The sequence below is a fragment of the Lissotriton vulgaris genome, chromosome 4_1, assembly GCF_964263255.1.
Source record: "Lissotriton vulgaris chromosome 4_1, aLisVul1.2, whole genome shotgun sequence".
Taxonomy (NCBI): domain Eukaryota; kingdom Metazoa; phylum Chordata; class Amphibia; order Caudata; family Salamandridae; genus Lissotriton; species Lissotriton vulgaris.
The window spans coordinates 1,640,440,648-1,640,457,546 of NC_141691.1; the positions used below are offsets into that span (position 1 = coordinate 1,640,440,648).

A 16,899-nucleotide genomic window follows, 5' to 3' on the forward strand; every position below is an offset into this window, starting at 1 on the left:
TGCAAAAAGGTAGACTAGATGTTGGCAGGATGGACCATTTCTGACTTGAAGAGGTGGAGGAGCTTTCACCTACCACACTTGCAAATCACAAATGCTCTACCTCAGCACATCCCAAAGGGTTTCCCACCAGTCTATTGTGCCCTCTGAGAAGCTGGGCTTAGGACAGGGAGGCAGGAATTTACGAACACCTCTGGGGGTGGAAAGCTCCAGAACCATCTCCTACTTCAAAGCTAGCACGAGGTATAAATATTGGACTCTGAGACCCAACACATCAGTGCATCTCTAGACCCATAGAAGACTCAGAAGGACTGCTGTGCTTCTCTACTGCAAGAAGGACTGCTATACTTATGTCCTGCTATTCAGCTGCCCTGCTGCCTGCGGCACTACTGACTGAATGAAAAGGATTAAACCCACTTCTTGAATGCAGGACTGCCAGAGTGACTCCAAGGGCTGGCTGGCTGGCTTCCTTATCAGAGCCCCGGAGACAGAAAAGCTCCAACCACCTTGAACCCTGCACCTGGACTCTGTCTGCTATGAATCTTGCCCCCCCAAGTGGTGCCACTTCAGTCCTGGACCTTTGGAAGTGGGCCTGAATGTGCTTTGCCAGCCCAGATGTGGTTCTATTAGGCAGAACAGATGCAGAACAACACATCTCCTCACAGCACCTCATCTGAACCACTACTGCGTGACGCATCCCCAACACAGAATCTTGTATTGTAGCCTACAGCACATAGAAACTGCCACTTTGCTATGCATCCCTTACATAGGAACCTTCCTCGAAGGCCTCCACTAATAGCCTCCCTGATAATGACGCAGGATCTCATATCGCAAGCCTGGTCATTGGTTCTTTTGGAACTGCTGCTGCACTAAGCATCCTTGATGCAAGACCTTGCATCGCTGCTCACAGCTCATCGCAACTGCAAGTGCACGACACATCCTCAAAGCAGGATCTCGCAACAATCCATAACCAGTATATAACATACTTTTTTCAGCAGGCATAACAGGGTTCCTGTATCCAGCCCGCAGCGGCCCAATAACCAATAACCACCATTGGCACTTTACTTTTAGGCACTATTTTCACCTAAATCTTTAAAACTGCATATCTCCAATTCTACTGATTCTTGTTATTTTGGTGTGAAATAATTTATACAATTTTACTCTGTTTTCTAAATTGGTTTGGGATTTTTGTTGTGTTGTGTTTTAACTTATTTCTGTTCGAAGTGCTGCATAAATACTGTACATATTTACTCTAGAATAAACCTGACTATATTGTGCCTAGCCACCAGAGAGTTAAGTGCAGGTTAATTTGGTGTTTGCTTGTGTTTCGCCCTGACAGGAATTGTTGTTAATGCTTGACTAGAGTTTCACCCCATTCAAACAGCAACCCAATTTCCTACATAGCGCAAGTTCACATGCAGAGGCTAACATTTCTGTTACTGGATTACCACAGAATGATTGCCCACATCCAGCCTAAGAACTTCACTAGGGCAATTACTATAGGCTCACTTGTGTCTGTCTTTCTAATCCTTAATGCCTCTATGCCCTCCCTGGTACCGAGATTTAGACAGATTGATTTGAGCCATCTGTTGCGAGGGGCTTTATAGGCTGGAAAGGCAAACAACATATGTGTGCTATGGTTTCCCTCTGCAACTGACATATATTACATTTATCAGCATTCAAAGGATGCCATTTGCAGGTAAAAGTCTTAATTGGAAGTGAGGCCACTCTGTATTGGTGATACAATTTCTGTCGGGTGATAACGTGATATAATCTCAGTAGGGTTCATAATGGTACCCATGTTTCCTCTCCAGGAAATCCCTCGTCAAGGTTGGACTCATAGTGGATGAAAAGCGTTTCATCCTAACCATGTTCCAGTAGACTATCTTAAACTCTTTCTTTGAGGGAAGAGGGTTGCCTTCTGGATTTTCCCATATGCCACTCATCCACATGTCACTCAGGGTGGTTTTAATCCTTCCCAACCAGGGGATTTTACAGGAGGTATCAGCCCGCCTGAGTTCGAGCAGTGCCTGGGCATACAGAGACAGCTCGGGAGTAGCCCATAATCTTTCCCATAGTGCCACAGGTCTAAAACGAGCAATATCCTCTAACTGATTACCGCCCAAATCAAGGTAGAGAGGCAACAGGGGAGTCGACGGAGAAAGTGAAAGTAAAGTTCTCGCAAATTTGTTCTGAGCTATAATCAGAGGTGTTAAATCTGAAAAACCCCATAGTTCCGCCCCATATAGTACTGAAGAACTAATTTTAGAATTGTATGTCTTCAGCACGGGGGCCACTGGTTTTGTGTGGGGCAGTCTCTGCTCCTTCACAAGGACGCCTGCCAATTGCGCATCTTAAGAGCCAACTTGTTGATCTGGGGTTTCCATTTTAATTTACTTTTAAGGGTTACTCCTAAATATGTAAAAACATCAGTTTGCTCTAGCTGTACTTTATTCATAAAGACCCTCCCTTTAATGACCTTTTGATTATGGAGAACCATAAACTTGGTCTTCTCACGTTAACCTCAAGGTCATGGTCGTGGCAAAACTCCTCAAACCTGGTGAGGGCTAGCTGCAGCCCTCTCTGGGTCTTGCATAATATTAAGTTATCATCCGCAAACATTAACAATGCTATTTTCTGCCAGCTAGAGATGGAGCATCTGTTGGGTGGTGTGAATAATATTCAATGACCCTGTTAATAAAATGGGAAAACAGGGTCGGGGCAAGCACACAGCCCTGAAGTACCCCCTTGGTGATGGGAAACTCGTTCCTAACTATACCATTTCACCCCAGTGCATTTATTTATCTCACTTTCTAATAGTGTTACCGAAATGCCCAAACATTTAGAACAATGTGAAGCCCTTCATATATACCGGCAACATTATAATGTCGCAGACTATGGGGCCGATTATGATGGCGGACGGACCTGAGTCCGTCCGCCACCATAGAGGAGGAGGGACCGTCCGCAGTAGCTGCGGAGGTCCCTCCGTGCAGATTAGGATGTGACCGCCAGGGTGGCGGTCACATCCTCAATCTTTAACATTGCGGCGGGTGCAGCTTCAAGCTGCACCCGCCGCAATGTTAAAAATGCATGCACGGCATTTGCGTGCACAAAGCAGCAGGCACCACGCGGTGCCTGCCGCTTTGTCCACGCAAATGCAAGGGGGTACCATAGGTACCCCCCATGTGCACCCCCCACCCCCCGTCACCAAGGGGGCCCGCAACGGGCCCCCGAAGGCAATCTCCGTATGCTTTTCCACGGCGGAAAAGCCGCCGTGGAAATGCATATGCTTTCCGCCATCCTAATATGGCTGGCGGTGTCTGACAGACACCGCCAGCCGTGTTAGAGCTTTTCCACCGCGGTCGGAAGGCGACCGCGGCGGAAAAGCTGCGGACGGATTTTGAGACCCACCGCCATCCTAATTTGGCGGTGGGTCTTCTGTACCTCCGCCATCCTAATCAAGCCCTATATGAGGAGGACTGCCTGCTACCTGCATGGTCCCTAAGCCCTGCCACCTGGTAATTAGTTGATGCTCCGCAGTTTCTGCTTTCCATGACATGAAAATGCATCATTATTGAATTTGTTAGCCTTGCCTGCAAAATTGTGAACCATTCGCAACCTCTCAGTCCTGCCGGACTCCATGGAATTTGGCACAAAAAGCCCTGAAGACCTTTCACCAGAAAATGGTATGTCCATAGGCCACCATCCTGTTTCCAGTCATGGATAGTATTCTGTTTTATTGCTTCACCTGCTTTCTTTAATAGTCCTCCCTTAAACAACCTAGAATAACATTCACCCCTTAACATTAGTATTTAAATCAACCACTCTTTTCAGTCACTTTAGGATCTTCTTCGGGTTCCTCTAGTTAAATGTTATTTGTTTGGAGCTTTTTTACCTTCCAAAAAACAGTTGGATTTAACATTTCTGTCCTGGAAAGGAACTCCTTCCCAACCAGAATATCTCCAGAAAACTGTTATGTCCATTGTCTAGCAGTTTCTTTTGTTCAGCACTTCTGCACTCACACACATTTGGCTTCCTTACTAGATGGTGTGTGATAATATTGCCAGTCAATTCCTATCCAATTTCCTTTTAAAAACCTACCACTCATATCAAGCCATCTTGATGCACCCTTAAGGATCGATCATCTGATTTTTATTATGTGGACAGCGCCAAATAAGCAATGCAAGGCAATTGCTGAAAAAGTATTAGATGTTTAAGATGATGTTATTCAAGGGCGTGGTATACTTAGGTGACCACAGGTTTCTCAGATACAAATGCATATAAAACTGCCCCTAAACTGAAGATTACATCTTGTTGAGTCTCTGCAGATATCAAGATCTCTTTATGACCCACTACTGACCTAATTACCACCAGCCTTTTTCCGCCAGCTCAGGTAGCGCTATTTACAAATGTTCTGAATTTCCAGCTGATTAAATATTGTGTCCCTTTTTTACAAAAGGGAACAACCCCGGCATATATCCTTAAGGGTACCAAACCTGATGCATTGGAACCTCAGGCATTAGGGAGGTCATGTTGCAGACAATAAGCCCACAATGTGTATTACTTTGGTGTGCTATTAGGTTTGTGACTACCACTTTTATCTTTTGGAATTTATTTCATTACATCACTTTGTGGAGAAGTGTGGCTCAATGGTTAGAGCAGGCAGACCTCGATGCAGAGCTCTGGCCAGGGACCAGGGTTCGATTCCCGCCTCGGCGGGTCTCGAGCTCATTAATTCCCCTGACTGGATATTCTCGCCTCAGTGCCTATTCTGATCATGGGTCCCACGCTGCAACTCTGGGCAATAGCTTGCTTAGTCTCCACAACGGCCCCCACAAAGCGAGGGATGCCTGGTCTGCACCATGGGGGTGCCCAGGAGTGGACACTTCACAGGGAAAGCCAGGAAGGGTTCCCTTGCGGTATTCGTACAAGCGCTGGGAAACCCACTGCGGGTAGCTGTGCGCTATACAAGAACAAAAAAAACTTTATCCATGCGTTTAAAATGCAGGACCACACTTAAAGTTTCAGTGTTAAATCAAGGCATTTGCTTGAATGTTAAAAACTGTTGGCCACATGAATAACATTACACCTATACTCTTTCATCTTGACTGATGACTTTTAGGCTTTTGGTACCATCTCCTGGCAATTGAGGGGGAGAGGTGCAATACCAAACTGATGTAACACTGCAAATGTTTATTTGGCAAATTTTTCACAAAAAAACTTTTTTCTCTCTCGTTTTTAGGGGCATGTCATAGCCCGAGACTCTTTGCGTCGAGGATAATTGTAACTTCATCAAATTTATATTTGTCTTGAACTATGTCTGTCCTTAATATGGCATAGGACTACATAAGTGGATAACTTGCGGCTAGCCCATCATGGAGACCTGCCCATTAAATGATCTGAGTAAATGCTCAAGAACAGTATGGATAAACTTTTTCTGACTTAATATATCTATATGGGCCTGGAGGTTTTCCTCAATGGCCTCTTTATGCGATATCGATTTGGCCTGGAGGTAAACAGATTGACTGAAAAGGCCCGTCTCTTACAATGAACAGTGGATGCATTCACGATACTGACAATTTCTTTATCGCCCTAATAGCCTAAATAGGGCTACCTAAACTTTTACCTATCTTAGTTTGATTCAGGTTGTGCCCTATTTTTCAGAACAATCAGTTATTTCAAAAGAACACGTGACGCGGCCTCCCGCCTTCACAGAAGATTATGATACATAGAGGTACAAACTTCAATTTACATCAGTTTTTCTCTTATCAAAGAACCATGGGTTTTTTTCTCTACCGTTTTGGCCTTGAGATAAATAGTTTGCCTGTAAAGGCCTGTTTATAAACAAACAGCATGTGCAATCACTTTATTGATAATTCTACTATTGCTCTAAAGCCTAAATAGGGCCACTGAATCTTTTTTCTATATTAGTTTAATTCAGATTCTGCTCTAGTTTTCAGAACAATCAGTGTTTTTAAAGAACACTTGACGCGGCCTCCCCACTTTACAGAAGAATACTGCCCATAGAGGTATAAACTTCCATTTACACAAGTTTCTCTCTTATCAAAGAACTATGGGTTTTGGTCTCTACTGACCTTTCGAGTCATGATCTACTTAGACTTTTCATTGTGGTCCCTTTTTTTGTCTCCCTATTAAAATAATCTTTACGAATAAGACAACTCATTTACCTGAGATGTGGGTTTTTTGTACCTTGACGGTGCTTTCACTATGGATAAAGGTATCTACCTGAATAGATCTCTCAACATTTTGGGACGCTTCTCATTTCATAACTTTTTAATTGATGGGCTAACACCACTTTGGACATGAGCACTGGATGTTTTTCTTTTTTGCACAGAATTTATCATGGGTTGCTTGTGGTCTATCTGCACTACTTTCTCTTTCTTAGTAGACACACACAGGGTGTAGTCTAGAAACTTTTCAATGCTAGAGTTTTTCTCTTCCCGTTCTTTCTCTTTTATGAGATTAATGTGTAGCTCTCCTGTTTCCTGATAGGTTTTGATGGTTTATAGACATGAACAATGAAAAATGTTCTTTCTCTTATGGCATTATTTGCAGCCTTGAAAAAGTTTCACTGAAACGAAACACGTGTCGGCTGCTGGTCCAACTCTTAAAAAGGAGGAATTGTAACATTGAATTGTCAATTCCCAATCATTTTGCTACTGTGTTTTAAAGAAATTAATGAAATCCTTGTGATATGCTTATAATAAATTGTTAAAGCCAGAACAGAATTAAGGCCTTGCTGGTACTTTGAATTAGACATACATCCATATGAATTGATATTATAAATATATTAGAGTGCCGAGGTTGACATATTTTTATTTCACCAAACTGATGTAACACTGCAAATGTTTATTTGGCTAATTTTAATATGCCGAACTTCAAGACTTTTTTGATTTTACTATGATTTCCATGTTGTGCCAAGTCTATTTCAGAAACCGGGTCAAGGACTGTATGTGTGTTACTCTGGGCCATCTCATATGGACATGGCACATGTGTTCAAAGTGTTTTGAGTTTCTTTCCAAAATAGGAAGGAACTGAGAAAATAATTTGGAGGAAGCATTGTACCCTCTTCTAGAATACGTTCTACATGGTTCAGAAAGCCTTAAACCGTATCCTTTGTTGTACCAGGAAGGAGGATAAGATACTAGGACACAAACACAGCATGAAACTCTGGTATTACTGCTTCTGTGGCTGAAAACTATTCTTTCCCGTTGGATATGCTGCCTGTATACTGATGGGTTCCTAAAGGCTCCCTCTCCTCAAGGTTAGAGGTTCAAAAGAACCTTCCCAATGATGGTAGTATAAACCAGTTTCTGATGCTGCCATTACACTTGGGCATTTAAAGTAGAGCCATGTGTGTTGATGATTTCACAGCATGAACTGAAAAGTAACTCATTTCTTATTGCAAGCAGTTCTTTGCAGCTTACTTTTGAGTTAATTCAGAATCATGCTTCACTCTGTTTGTGAATGTTCGTGAGGTTCAAGAAAGTCATGCAATTCACGTTTCCAGTGGAACTGGTGCTGATCCAAGTTGAGATACCTTCAGATTTTAGTCTTGGGTAGATCACAGGATAACTTTCTGGTTTTTACTGTGAATTCTGGGCCAATTTGCTTTTTTCCCTTGTTTTGACTTGAGAAACTGGCATTGTTTCATTTGGAGAGTCTGAGAAAACTTTGTAGAAAGTTATTGATAGTGGATTTACTTCTTATTGAGGCATCCATTATTTTGGTGTACTCTAATTGTCTCAGTTAATCTTTAAGAGTATTGGGCCTATATTTATGAACTTTTCTTGCAGTTTTGCACTCACAGATGAATATTGCTGTTGTGTGACTTATAGATTCATTAAAATTAAATAAAAAGTATTACTGGACCAAGGGTGGGTATGGCAAGAGAGTCCGGTGCTACTCTGGTTTTCAAGAGAGGAAGATTCGATCTAGTGGAGAGGATAGAAGTAGATAGATATTTTTGGGTGTCCAGGGAGGAGCTGCTTTGTCTTCTAGGACTGTGGAGGATAATAACATGGTCTTTATGATTCTGACTAGACATAAACATCGTGGATTGCTCAAAGTTTAGGGCTGTTAATCTGGGGGAGTTGGATAGTGTCTAATGATTTTTCTGACCACGTGCCACCTGCACTTATTTGGCTGTTTCAGTTGCATCATTTCTCCTGGAGAATAGTGCATGAGATCTGAATATTCTTAGTGTCCCTGTAACAGTTTGATGGGAGGGATCTAGTAGTCACATCAATGATAGCCATCTTTAAATCAGAGGAATCTTCTGTTCATCGCCAAGAAATAGACATTATTTTCTTGCCTTACCCAGCGTGTCTCTTGGAGATATTTACCAAGTGCTGCATTATGTGTATAATCAATTTCTGCAAATTAAGGAGAGCCAAGGGGATTTTGACAGTGAATCGGCAGGGTCGTGGACCAGGGTCAGCGGGCTCGATAGTTCTCGCCTCGGTGCCTACTCCAGTCAGGGACCACACTCGGCAACTCTGGGCATTAGCTTGCCTCATCTTCACAACGGCCCCCCCAGACCGCAGGGGATGCTTGGTCGCACCTTAGAGATACCCATTAGGGACCATCTCTCAGGGTGAGCCAGGACGGGTTCCCCAGCGGTCGAAGCGCAGAGATACTCCTCCGGGAGTCGATTCTAGCGCTATATAAACCCACAATTAAATTAAATTAAATTAAAGGTATAGTTGTGATAAGGATATCAAGGTTCCCCATGAAAATTGCGGTTTCCATGTTATCTTCCATAACAACTGACATTACCTTTGTAGAGTTGCTGTGAGTTAGTTTTATGTGCATTTATATGTTTTATTGCTTCAGTTTGACTGACTCCTAACATTTGTCTCTATATTATGGTAGGCTTTATTACTCAAGCAGTATGCTTAGTGATATCATGAAGCATTTATTTTTAAGTTTCTTTAAAGTTGGTGCCTTTGGACCATGTTAAGATCGTGCATATGCATTCGGCAATCCTCTCTTCCTTTATTTGATAAGTGAACTGGGAAATGTGGCACCAGGGAAACAGTAATACACATGGTAGTCTCTGTTAGTAGAAATGGACATTTCCAGTATCTACCCAGGAAACGTCAGTGAATGGCTTTTAAAGTCAAAAATAGATTTCATTGGTGAGTGCATTCATGAGCATGTATGAACTGGTTCCTTGATTGTCATAGTGCTGAAGGAGATAAAACTAGTTAGAGAAGGATTGAGATGTTAAACACAGTTCTAACTTATATTTGGGAATCTCAAGGCACCTGGACGAGAAGATGCCAGTGACACAAACTTGAAAGCAATCTGAAATTTTAAAAACTGCAGCAGGCATAAAATGTGAGAGTATTAGATGATCATCGAGGACTTGTTTATTTCTTTATATTGATGAGGATTGCACAAATGATCTATAAAGGATGGGATCTTGGTCATGCAAAATTGCCAGTGTTCTGTGATCTCATTAATGAGTCTGGAAACTGAATCAAGAAATGACACTGACAGAGACATCAATGTACAAGTGTGTAACTGGCATGCTAGGGCTGTGTTTAGGGTTAGTAGTAGGCAAACTGAAATACGATTGAAAGTAAACTCGAGAGGAATGACCACGTTTGTGTATTAATTGATCCTGTCTGACTTGTGTTAAAATTCTATTTTTTCTCTCACTTTAACCTATCCCATCCTTTTGAGATAGGAGAAATACAATTAATAATCCCTTCTTTCTCTCTTGGTTAGATTTCCAAGCTTGAAAAGGTAACAATAGAAATCAGGAAGGAGTTGAACCAACTGCAGTTTCTATATGATGGAGTAATTGAGAGCAATGGCCGATTAGAAGGGAAATTTGAAAGTCATCTGATAACTGCCAAGAATGAAGAAGATGTACTCTCAAATGAGGTAGGTATTTGTTGTCTTCATAATTCTGAACAGCCAATGGTGTTTAATTCAAATAAAGGTTACTTATTTTAATATATCAATTAATTCTATAGCTTAGTTTCTAGCTGCTGCAAGCAACATTTACTATTTCAATAGCAATTGTCTGCAGATTGGAGAAAGAATGCTTACTTATGTGTTATGACCTTGCAGCTCTGCTATAAAGAAGACATAATCCACAAACTAAAGATGCAGCAAATTGGCCAGGAGGAGAAACTGAGTGAATCGGAAGAGAAGGTAAAGCCTGGACAGCTAATTATGGTGTTTTTGTGTCTTTAAAATACACATGCCTCTTGATAATGCTTGAAATGCATGGAATTAATAATGATTTGAATAGACAATGGCTATAGTTCTGCTGATTCAATTTATAATCAAACCCACATATTTAAAATTTTGTTTTGATGTTTCATTAGTGCTGCATCGTGTTGTCAGAACAGGTTTTCACAGTGCATATTGCTGTCCATTTTTTTTTTACCTTAACTCAGACATTCTTAAATTGGAGCTGGTTTTGGAATATTGAATTCATCATAAAAAAGGCATGTTCGCTAAAAGCATGTTTTGTAAGGAATCTGGGATTATCGTGATGCAAGCCTATCTTCTCTCAGAGGCAGTGGATCCTCATATTTTTTTGAGCTTTTATTAAAAGAGGTTTCCGGGGAAGCCTCTAGCCTGGAGGTTTTTAAAAGCACGAGGGCCCGAAGCGAGTGTTTCTACAATACCTTGCATAAAATACCTGCAAGTGACTCCCCCACTCCTGATAGTATTTGTATTGTAAATCAGACCCTTACATGTTGAGGTGTAATTCATAAGATGTGTTGTTGGACGGTGTGTTTTTTAATATATGAAGCATAACGGTTGAATTCTGACATACTGAGTGAACCGTGCTTCCACCCACCGCCACAGTCTGGGTTGATTCCCTGGTGCTAATCTGTGACTCCACCACAGAATCTCCATGAACAGCTACATGGCTAACATTCTATATTCATCGCAGTGGTGAGGCACACCTGAGGGCAATGGTATTTTAATAGTATCTGGAGAGCTGAACGCCTATGTTGTGGGCCAGGTTGCCATAAAAAAAAGCACACAACATTAGCTATTTTTGTAATAATTTATTTTAAAGGGCTAGAATTAGGTATAAAAATATGCTACCTACCCCTAGTATCTACATTCTCATCTGCTTCGTTTTGCTGGTATTTCAAAAGAGTTGCTATTTGATCATTTTATTTATTTATTTACTGATTTATTGTTTTTGCTTCTCCCATATTTCATTTTTATTAGCTTTCTTTGGTGTCTCTCTCCATTAAAATGCAGTAGCTTAAAATATTTTTTAGTGAAAGTAAAAGGCAATGATAACACACTAATATAATATATTAAACTTGGGTGTGTACATTTACCCTAACACGATACATACATTCGTAGTTAATTTTATTCATTCTTAAATAACTGGAATTAGTAAAAAAAAAGCGTTTAAGTTATGCACCAGATTACTTTTCTACAATGGATCACAGAAAAAATAGACATAACTTTAAACATAAAATCCAGCTCCTGTGCATCGGAAAAATATTTCAGCAGCTTTGTAGGCCGAAATAACAGACTCTCACCCTTATTATTGCTATTTCTGAAGTACCCTGAACCTGTTAAGGTGATCTTTGCAGTACTCTAAATTGTATTTCATTTATCTTACGCGGTGCTATTGGTTTGCACTTGACAGTACACTATTGACGATATATGGCTGTCTACGCATAAACAACAAATATTGCATTTTCTTTAGTTTTTAAATACTAAAAAAGATGTTGGTTTGATAAAAAATGCTTGCATGGTTATAAGTTTCAGTATGACCGCTTTATCAATGGGTAGCATGTTTAAACAATCAAATGGAAGGCTTCTTAAGAAAGCAAACAACCCTTATCAATAGAAAAATTATTTTTATGCCCCATCCTTTCCTCTATGTGTTTATGTGACCTATGAGGCAATTATTTTAGCATTTAAAATTGAGTGAAAATGCTAACTTTAAAACCATTCAAATTATTTGGGAACACAAGACGTGAAAAGATAATAATGTTTTGGTTTTCCAATGGAGCAGCAGAGTTAAACAGCACCATTTTCATTTCGATATTCAGCCTCTTGGCACATTAAACTCAAAGATTCAATAACTGTCCCACAACTTGTCTGGTATTCCAAAAATCCAGTGATTCTTACATGAAGTTTAGGAGCCAATGAAAACACTGAGAGGCATATGTACAAGAACTGCCGCTAACTAACGCTAACGCTAGTTAGCAGCAGTTTTCTTAATACTCCAATCACCAAAAACTATCACCATGGTAGCGATGTATTTAAAATACGTCGCTACATGGCGATAGTTTCAGGGAGCTGTAGTGAAAACTGCTGGTAACGCTAGCGTGAAGGTGCTACAAATTCTGAGGTTAGCGGCAAAAAACTGACAAAAGGCCCATTAGCGGCAAAAAACACACGTTAGTCACCCCAACCTGACTTTTTTTTTGCCTCTAGAGGCAAAAACAGACTATGGGGCAGATGTATCAAGATACCATTTTGCACTTCTCAAATAGCGATTGTTAAGGAATCGCTATTTGAGAAGTGCAAAATGGTATGTATGTTGAATTTCGCTATTTATTAGCGATTCCTTAGAATTCCTTAATTGCGATTAGCAAATTGCTAATCGCAATTAAGGAATAATTTCCCATTCATTTCTATGGGCCAGGAGGCCCATAGGAATGAATGTAAAATGATACTCAATTTGCGATTAGCAATTAGCTAATCGCAAATTGAGAATAATTTCAAGGGTGCAAGGGTCTCTTAAGGACACCCTGCTGCACCCCTGAATTTGATATGTGTACGCATATGGCGCACATACATGCCCTAAGGGCATGTATGAGCGTCATATGGCACCTTTAGAATTTAAAAAAAGTGCTTTTTGAAAAGAATTCGCAAGTTACCACCAACTACAAGTTGATGGTAATTTGCGAATTCTTAGTCAAAAAACGCAACACTGAAATGCTTGATACATTTCAAATATAAAATCGCAATTTGCCATTTCCTAAAAGCCTCGCAATGTTAAGGAATCGCTAAATTAGCGATTCCTTAATATTGCGAGGCTTTTTGAATGATACATTTCAATTCCCGTTTTTCCCGTTTTTTTTGTCGCAAATGCTGCTATTTTCCAAATCGCAGCGTTTGCGACAAAAAAAACGGATGATACATCTGCCCCAATAAGTCCACCGTCAATGAAAAATAGAAAGTTAAACCAATGGAATGCAGAATGGAGCAGCCATGGCTAAGTGCAGCACAGATCAACACCCCTCCAAGCCCCTCAACAACCAGGATGACCAGCCAGAGTCCCATTGGAAGCAGAAAGTCAGGGCTACATCTATGAAAAGAGGCGCATCGCTGTGCCTAACCAGTGATGCAAAACTTTTCATTGTGCACTCCTTGCAACACCATAGGATACAAAACCTTGAAAGCACGGACAGTCTACGGGGCCCGGAGACCTCGCTGGGCCTGCGTCTGGGAACCAGAGTGGGATGCGAAGGTGCTGTGGAGTCGCTGGGCTGTGGTGGTAGACATTCCATTCAGGCACAACGATTACCCTTACCTGGTGATGTCGCATGGAGACACACAGCTAACCTGTGTGAGATGACCACCTTGCTCCCCTTGGAGCTGTGAACGGTAGAAGTGCTCCTGCGCACGTAGGGAGGTCTGCATCGCATACTACGATCCACCACTACCAAGAGGTGCATGAAGGAGATTATCAATGGTGTGCCGTGTCTCTCTGGCTCACATGCTGTAGGACGTTGTGCTGGCCGGACGCTGTGGAGGGTGAGGCCCCTGAGCTGTACCAAACTTGTGTGGTGGGAGCGGTGCAACTTTGCGCCTAAGGGGGCCCTGTTGCCGCACCTGCATCGGGAGGTTCCCCAGTCGACTGGGTGGCGACTGCTGTACCCAGGATTGTGAAATTCCACCTGGATGAGGCTCCTGATGGCTGAGTCACAGATTTGGAAAGAGTGCACTGATCCCTGGTGTCAATGTCCAGGTTAGGAGAAGCTGGGACGCGTAGCAGAGTAGGCCCGAGGCGAGTCGGGCTCAGGCCTAGCACCTGTGGTTGAGGCACACTGTGCCCTGAGCAATCCCTGCGCTACGGCTGGCCGACATCACCTGCTGTTACTCGCTGGGGAACTGGGGAACATGGAATCTGGTCACCACTGTCAGATTGGAAGAGGCAACCAGGTGGTGCTGCCTTTCCTTTCCTCCTGTTAGTTTGCTTTTGGGTGTACGGGGGACGAACCCTTAGTGGACTTCCTCTTTCCACAGCCCTGCACCATCTGGTTGCTGCTGCTGTCCCCATCTGCTGCTGCTGGTTCCTCTGACACGGAGGTCAGGTGTTCGAGTCCCTCCTCCACCCCCAGGCTCTGCCTCTGCCTCATCCCTGGTGGTCCAATGGTAGAGTGTCATGTTTTACAGCTTGACTGCCCTCCTGTCCCTCTCATCTGATGTTCCTGTTCTTTCTGCTCTTCTGCATTGGTTTCCTACCTTTTTCTTTATTTCTATATCTTTGCTGTGTTTGGCTTTTTTTTTCTGTCCTTATTTGCAGTTCTTTTTTCCGTATCCTCACCCTTGTTGCCCTTTGCAATCACCCGCATACCTTTCCCCTCCAGTGTCCTTTCCTGCGTTTCCCCCGTCACAGCTGTCCAGCCCCCTGCAGCACTACTTAATGGTAGATGCTCTGCTGCCTTGCGCAATGGGAGTGACACTGGTGCGCCGAAGGGAAGCAAAAGGAAAACCCGTCTGTGTTCGTCCGGCCCTGTACCATGCCTAGCTCCAGGGACCCTGCCTCTCAGACACTCCACTGCTATGATGCCAGCACTTTCCTTGCCCTCAACCATGGACGCCATGCTGCCTGCCATCTAGCATTACCTAAGAATACCCTTGTACCCTGCGCCTGTCGAAACTGCAAACGCACCTTCTGCCTCATCAGCACACTGCACACCCAGTTGATCAGCAGCTCACCAAATTGACTCAACTTCATCCTCCTCAACGTGTGGTCCCTCCACAAATGCTCCACTGACATCTGGGAACTCCTCAATGCCACCTCTTCAGACATCGTCTTCTTCACAATTTCTCCAGTCATCGCCATCCCGGGCGGCTACAAAATCACCCGCAAGGACTACTCCGACCGTCCAGGAGGAGGCATTTTGCCATTGTCTACAAAAGCACACTCCAACTGACAACACACTCTAATGCTCCAGCGGTGACCACAGACCACCTTCAGTGCCAGATCCAGACGAACCCCAACACCTTCCTCTGTGGCACCCTCATCTACGGCCCCCCCCGGGCTATGGACTAACATTCACCGATGAATTTGTAGTCCTCAGGGCACCCCAGGCTCTCCCATTCACTAACTACATCCTACTCGGAGACCTCAAGTTCCACCTGGACAACCCCAGTTACCAGAACACCACTCCCCTCCTGGGGATCCTCGCCAACATCTGACTCAATCAGCTAGTCACCACACCAACACACATAGCTGGACACGCGCTCGAGCATGTCTTCACTTCCACCCGGCAACTTCAACTACAACTACACCACCTCCTGGACCGACCATCGTTGTATACATCATGTCTTCACCATGCCAACTTTACACCAACACCATCATCGCCTCCCCTCACAGCTAGATCAAGGCCACCGAAGAACTTCTTGTCAACTCCATCAGCATCACCACTCCGCCAACGCTCACAGATGACAACACCGCAGTGTGCAACTTCCACCGATGGATCTCCAACTGCACTGACACCCTAGCACCCCTCAAGATAAAACAAGGCAAACAACACTCCAAGAAGACCAACTGGTTCACTCCCGCCCTCCACTAGTGCAGAAGCACCTGCAAATGTCTCGAGAAGTGATGGAGCCACAACATCAATCAACTCCGCAACACAGTCACCCTTGCACCATGGCGCAAGGGGGCCTGCTATGGCACATGGCAGCCATTGTGCGCCAGTGTTGGTGAAAAAGACAGGGGGACTTATTCATGAGCCCCTTCAGACAGTTTCAGTGCCCTAGTGCATCATTTCCCTGACGTACTTGCAGCGTGATTCTTGCTCCATGTTGCGTCGTATTTGCAAAGTGACACATCTATATGCGTTTCCTTGTGAAGACCTGTGCCACATTATACCGGCATCAGGTATGATGTATGCAGGGTGGGAATTGACCCGCAAAAAAGCCTCATAGGAGTGGTGCTGTGAAATCCATTGGATTTCATTGCAACAATTGTAGGATGCAACTGCGTCAGTACCTTACACCTTTCTCATTGCAGGCATAAGGTTGACGCAGTGCCACAGGGATAGGCTGACCTCATGTATTGCTGGAGTTTTGTCATGCGTGTGACACAACTTATGCAATGCATGACTTTAGCGCTGACAGATACTTCAGGATTACAGACGTATCTGTCATTGATTGCGACATGGAGCGCATTCATGGTGTTGCAAGAAGGGCGTATGAAAAGTGCTGCAACGCTGTTTTGAATGAGGCCCAGGAATGCACCCTATCTTATTGATGGTGTGCATTTCTGCTCTGTAGTTTTGTCGCAGGGCAGCTCTGCAACATTCCTTGCTGCGCTGTCCAGCACCAAAACCTTCTGAAATGAGGCCCCAAATGTTTGCACCATTTTTAAGACCAGCTTTTTTCTCGACTAAAAAACGGCCTCTAACTGCAGTTAGAGGCAGTTTTTTTGGTTTTGCAACCTACAAGAAATTCCTTGTAAATATCGTGAAGTGAGGTTAGCGGCCGTATTTGCATGGGAACCTCACATCGGCAAAAAATTCATGTTTTTACCAGAAAACTGCTGCTACCTGAGGTTAGCGGTAACTTGTAAATAAGGCGATAAAAAAAGCTGCTGTAACATCAAAAAAGTGATGCTACGTTGGCGTTAACTCCTTGTAC

At 43.2% G+C, this 16,899-nt stretch overlaps 1 protein-coding gene across 1 annotated transcript in view; it reads left to right on the plus strand.

Moving 5' to 3' along the window:
• LOC147724345 (uncharacterized) overlaps positions 1–16,899 on the plus strand; it is a 2,209,372-nt gene that overhangs the window by 463,052 nt on the left and 1,729,421 nt on the right. Inside the window, exons 7-8 of the mRNA XM_086966996.1 lie at positions 9,754–9,912; positions 10,102–10,185. Of these exons, the coding sequence (XP_086823122.1) occupies positions 9,754–9,912; positions 10,102–10,185 (243 nt within the window). The remainder of the gene's footprint in view (positions 1–9,753; positions 9,913–10,101; positions 10,186–16,899) is intronic.